Source organism: Kryptolebias marmoratus, linkage group LG23 (genome assembly GCF_001649575.2).
Source record: "Kryptolebias marmoratus isolate JLee-2015 linkage group LG23, ASM164957v2, whole genome shotgun sequence".
Taxonomy (NCBI): domain Eukaryota; kingdom Metazoa; phylum Chordata; class Actinopteri; order Cyprinodontiformes; family Rivulidae; genus Kryptolebias; species Kryptolebias marmoratus.
Window position 1 is genome coordinate 12,056,688 of NC_051452.1, and position 5,774 is coordinate 12,062,461.

General features: G+C 38.6%; 2 protein-coding genes and 1 pseudogene across 4 annotated transcripts in view; 1 reads left to right on the forward strand and 2 right to left on the reverse strand.

Annotated features, from left to right (window-relative positions):
* LOC108244131 (NLR family CARD domain-containing protein 3) overlaps positions 1-5,774 on the reverse strand; it is a 1,204,881-nt gene that overhangs the window by 431,121 nt on the left and 767,986 nt on the right. The gene's annotated exons all lie outside the window — the stretch shown is intronic.
* Positions 1-5,774, forward strand: part of ttll12 (tubulin tyrosine ligase-like family, member 12) — a 50,631-nt gene that overhangs the window by 22,930 nt on the left and 21,927 nt on the right. For all 3 annotated transcript variants that reach the window (XM_017440703.3, XM_017440701.3, XM_017440702.3), the window contains exons 7-8: positions 2,357-2,473; positions 4,330-4,524. In XM_017440703.3, coding sequence (XP_017296192.1) covers positions 2,357-2,473; positions 4,330-4,524 — 312 coding nt within the window. The remainder of the gene's footprint in view (positions 1-2,356; positions 2,474-4,329; positions 4,525-5,774) is intronic.
* Positions 5,016-5,774, reverse strand: part of LOC112449909 — a 3,672-nt pseudogene continuing 2,913 nt past the window's right edge.

The following is a 5,774-nucleotide window of genomic DNA, read 5'->3' on the forward strand; positions in this document are numbered from 1 at the left end:
ATACTTACTTTATTGAAAAACTTTTGTATGTCCATTTTTTACTGAACATTCTCCTGGTCTGCTCACTGAATGTTCATGCTGCTCTTAGCTGGCTCTGCTTGTAAACTTGCTAGCACTCTGGTATCACGGTTGCAGAGAAAACGTGGACTGGAATCCATGTAGTGTGGGAGTATGTTATATGAACAAGTGGAATGGATCGGATAACGAGGTTTGTAGGGAAAACATGGACTGGATTTTATGTGGTGAGAAATCCAGTCCATATGAACAAGTGGAATGGATTTGATAATGACGCGCCAAAGATTTCTACCTGACAGATTTATGATCATATATTTGAGTTAATAATGAAATAATATTTGGTTATTTATTTAAACTCATATTCTGGCCACATTATATTTAATTTTTGTAATAAAAAAAAATGTTTTTTTTTTTTTTTGACACCAAAATTATTTAGGGGGGCTTGAAAACATTTTAGTTCTAAAACAGGCCTAGTGACGCCACTGTGTAGTTGTACACAATATTCGGCTTTTGTCTGAGCTTTATGCAGCCGACAGAGGGACCTTAAAAAAATTTCCTGAATAATTCGTTCAGGATTTAGAAGTCAGCTTAAACACCTGCACCCCTTGTTAGCCCAGAACCTGAGCCACACCAACTGGTGATGTAAACCAAAACCCAGCTGAAGCAGGTGCTGACCCAACTGACATTTGTTAACATGATAGCCTTCCATTTACTCTAGATGAGGAGCTATCTTGTTCACGTGGGAGAGCATCTGTTCACTTACCTTCTGAACAACTTGCCACACCTGAGGTCCAAAGAGTAGTGGTTGAGCATGTTATCAAAAATATTGAGCTGACCTCTCAGCATCATAGCTATGCAAAATGTCAACCATTCTCAGGAAGAATGCCATGTCCTCCTTTGGAATCTGATTATGACACCTGGAGAAACAATTTGGAGTTTCATCTCATTTATACTACTGTATCTGACAAACATACTGTCAGGAAAATAGTTGAAAGTCTCCTTCCACTGGCTGCCAACATTGTAGAGCATCTGGGACTATCTCTGTCTACTTGATTCAGCATATGGCACTGTTGATGATGAAGATGACCTTTTTGCTCGATTCTTAAACACCAATCAGGACTCAGGTGAAAATCCTTCTGACTATTTACAATGACTACAGCTAGCTTTAAATAAAGTTGTAAAAAGATGTGGCATTGCAGCCTGTGATTCAGAATGACAGTTACTTAAACAGTTCTGCCGAGGCTGCTGGAAAAAAAGCCTTATTGCCACTCACCAACTTGAGCTAAAGAAAAAAAATCCACCCCCATTTTCAGAACTGCTCCTTTTGCTTCGAACTGAGGAGGATTAACAAGCCACTAAGTCAAGCAGAATGAAGCAACATCTTGGGGTTTATAAAACCAAAGCCCAGTCGATTATCATGACTGTGGGAGAGTATGCTCCCGATGTTAGTACAGCAAGGGAAGATGGTGAGACATCTCCAGAAAACATGTCAAAGATAGAAAAGCAATTGATGAAACTACAGGCTCCAAGTGGCTTCATTGGAAGCATCCATTGGTAGATGTTAGTGTCTTTATTAAGCTACTCTTTAGGAACAGAGGCACTACACAAGCATGTTCACCGGAAGCCCCCTTGTGTTGGCCAAGGTTGATAAACTTGTGACAGCCATCTTGAAATTCATCACAACCCATTCTAATGTAAATTATAGGTAACCACCTCACTGACCACACTACTCTCCCTCTCCCAACCCTTCTTCCATACATTAAAACCCTGTGGTGGATAGGTTTGTAATTTTAACTCTGAGGAATGTATGTGCAATACATAGCCAACCTAATTTCCTGTGAAAATATGTGCAATAATATGTGCCGTTTTTGAAATCTCTTTAAAAAATATTTACAAGCAGTACTTGCAACTTTAAACTTTTAAAGGAATTAAAAAATTTTCAACTTCCTTTAAAAATGTAAATCCTCCTTATTTTTATTGAACTAACTTGTGGAAAATGCACCAAGAATTCCAAAGCACATATACTGTAGCTGTGTTTGTGTAAATGGCAATAAACTCTCTACTAATAAATCAGTGGATAGATTTTGATTAAACTCATAAAGTAATCATTGGTTAGACTTTTACAACTGATGGATTTTTGCAGTCAACCCAATTCAAGATGGCCACCACAGCTATTCAAAACCAGAACAGCAACAACTCTATTATTTTTCCACATAAGATGATTTTAGTCTAAAACTCTGGCAATGGGTGATATTAATTCCTTTAAGAAATTATTGGCCTTTAGTTAATTTATTGTTCACTCATTTCATTTTCTTATGAACCTTTGTTTATTTTCTCTTAGAGTTTTCACAGAAATGTCCCAGGTCATAAACAGTCTGACTCATCCACGGTTCCAGCTGGCTGAGGAAGAGGAGGAGGCTGATATTATTTGGACCTCCAATCACATCAAAGACTACAGGTTAGCAGCAGAGACACACCCAAATCCCCAAATTTTTAGAAAAACAAAAGATTGAGTACAGAAACAGAGAGCACTTCTCAGTTTTAAAATTAAAGGTAGAAATGAAAAGCTGTTTATAACAATGCTTTGCTCCAGCAAGCTGACCTTTCAGCTGCTAGACACTGGAAAATTAATTGTTAACATTATTGTCCACCACTGATGGCAAAGTGTCAATACTGTTTTTGCATGTGTATTCATTTCTCTGTACCATTAGCAAAATATTTTATGAACCGTAGGGCAGATGTGAAAGAAACTCTCAGACAGCAAACGTTGGATGTACATCTACAACTGATTAACGTTTGGAGTCAATCCCATTTAAGATGGCTGCTTCAGATAAGGGTCATTAGCAAACAGAAAATGGGCAGTTTTGCCAGTTTATTTTGGCAGAGTTTACAATTCATCCCAACCCTGAACAGATTTATTTTAATAATAGTGACCTGGACTGCTAACATAAAAGTTCTTAACGACACAAGTGGTAGCTAGTATGACTCCTCTGGGACCGGAGGTGGGTTTGTTGGCAAAAAGATTAGAGGGACATCCTCTGTGCACCACTGGCAAGCAACCAGATCTGTGCCAAGAGGGTTCTGTTTGTTTTTGGTGAGTGGACCTCAACATTGAAACTTTGAAGTGCCATTAACCATGATGCCACACAGGGCATTGGTTACCATGCCATCTCTGATGCATTGTCTGTTCAGGAAGTGACTGATTGATGTGTCTCCACAATGAACTTCTGACCACCAAGGTAGTTTGAAAAATGTTTATTTGGTCAGACAGTGGCTAGTAGGGTTTTTTTTTAAATTAGAGTATTGTAGATCAGTCCAGATGAAAGGCACGTCTTTTTTGAGTTTTTGGTCAATGGTTTTGCATTGTTCCAGATGCTTTGAGTTCTGCTCAGTTGTCTGCTCAGCTGAGGTCGGACTCCCTTGACTGACAAACTGAACTTTTCTCTTGCACCACTGATACTTAAAGAGGGGATTTTTTTGCACCGGTAGCTGTGAGTTGATCTAGGACATGATCAATCTTGGCCAGGTGGCTTTCCAGTGTGGGGTGACGCAAGAGGATGTCATCAAGATGAGATGAAATTTCCTCTGTACACCAGTAAGGTGTACTTTAAAGCATTCTTTGTCTAAGAAAATGTTAAAATCAACAGGTGAGTAAGTGTAGCCAAAAGGACAGCTTATGAAGGTGTACTGACAGTTTGAAAAAGTGAATTTGTGGTCTGCCACATGCACTGAGATTGGTCAGAACCCAGGCGCAACATTGAGGGTGGAAAAGTACTTTGAATTTTTAACCTTGGAAAGTTTCTGTTCCAGTCAGGGCCCTTAACCTTTTTAACCAACAGTTGTCAATGGCTCCATTTTTCATTGAGTTTCAAAACTGGCCAAGAGGGTGCCACATAGACCTTTTTTCAAAAGGTTGTTGATCATTTCTTGGATAGGTTAAGGATGCCAGAGAAATTTTGTACTGCCCTACAAGAGTGGGTGGATTCCAGATGTAAATCTTGAATCAGGTTGACTCCAAAAGTCATTTAACTGTAAATATACAGCCAACAATAACTTTTTGAGAATTTTATTAAAGTAGCATTAAAATAAATATTTAAACTTTGTTTTAAAAGAAAATATTTTTTGCATAAACTCTGATATGTTGAAATCATGAGTCTACTATATAATACATCTCGTAGCTAGGACAGTTTTCCTGTGGGAAAATAAAGTATATTTACTTAATCTCTTATCTCTTTTGATAGACAGTGTAGACTACTGGCCCAATAAGGAAAAACAAACATACATTGATTTTCATTGTGTCTTTTTCTCTGGCAGGAAACTGAGTGAAGAACGACCTCATGTCATGGTTAACCAGTTTCCTTGTGAGAGCATTGTCACGGTGAAGGACTGTCTGGCTGCTGTGGCTCGCAGAGCTCAAAGAGGTTCATCTCCCGATTGGCTTCCAGAGACTTTCAACCTACAAACGGAGCTTCCACAGTTTATCAAGCACTACCAGCTGAGACAAAACAGGTTGGCATGGTGCATTTTTCTCATCATTAATCAATTAGTTTAAACTATTTTAATAAAAAATGGATTGTATCTTACTTTATGATTTGTGGGAGCTTAACTCACTTAGGTTTATCTGAATAAATTAAAAACTAGAGAAATTGCTTTCTATGAAAATGTGTTGACTGTTGAATGACAGCTAAAATTTGCAGAAGATGCTAAAACAAAGTTGTTAAGTTCAAACAAGCAGAACACGGGAAAATGAGCAGAACGAACTCTAAAAGCAGAACAATTCAATTCAAAAATACTTTATTAATCCCAAATGGAAATTAAATCTTGTTGTAACTTATCAACCTGGTTTGGTTAAAGAGTTGTTATAGATGCTGTTGACTGTGGGCAGGAAGGATCTCTTGTAGCGGTCTGTCTTACAGCAGATCTGAAGAAGCCTCTGACTGAAGACACTTTGCTGTTGTATCTGTTGTTGTGTATTTGTTGTGTTAAATGTGGGGGTGAGTCTAAGCCATCTCCCTGTGGATCTTGCGGGCCATCTGTATGTCTTTGGGCATGACGTTGACCCTCTAGGCGTGGATGGCGCACAGGTTGGTGTCCTTGAAGAGCCCCACCAGGTAAGCCTTGCTGGCCTCCTGCTGCAGAGCCATGATAGCAGAGCTCTGAAAGTGTAGGTCAGTCAGTCTTGAAGACCTGGGTGATCTGCCGGACCAGGTGCTGGAAGGGCAGCTCTGTAGACTTCTGGCAGTGGCGGATCTCCCTGAGAGCCATGGTACCCGGCGTGTAGCGGTGAGGTTTCTTCACTCTGCCGGTGGCCAGGGCGTTCTTGCAGGCTGGTTTAGTGGCGAAATGCTTGCTGGGAGCTTTGCCTCCGGTGAATTTTCAGGCGGTCTGCTTGGTTCTGGCCAAGTTTGCTGAAGTTGATTTCAAAAAGAACAATGTTTTTAAAGAAACTGAAAAGATTTTAATGTTTTTTGTTTTTTTTCACATAGTACTTAACATACAAGAGTATATATATACAGGTGCTGGTCATAAAATTAGAATATCATGAAAAAGTAGATTGATTTCAGTAATTCCATTTAAAAAGTGAAACTTGTATATTATATTCATATATTACATACAAATTCATATATTTCAAATGTTTATTTCATTTAATTTTGATGATTACAAATGACAACAAATGAAAATCTCAAATTCATCATATCAGAAAATTAGAATATTACTGAAGACCAATAAAAACAAAGGATTTATAGAAATGTTGGCCA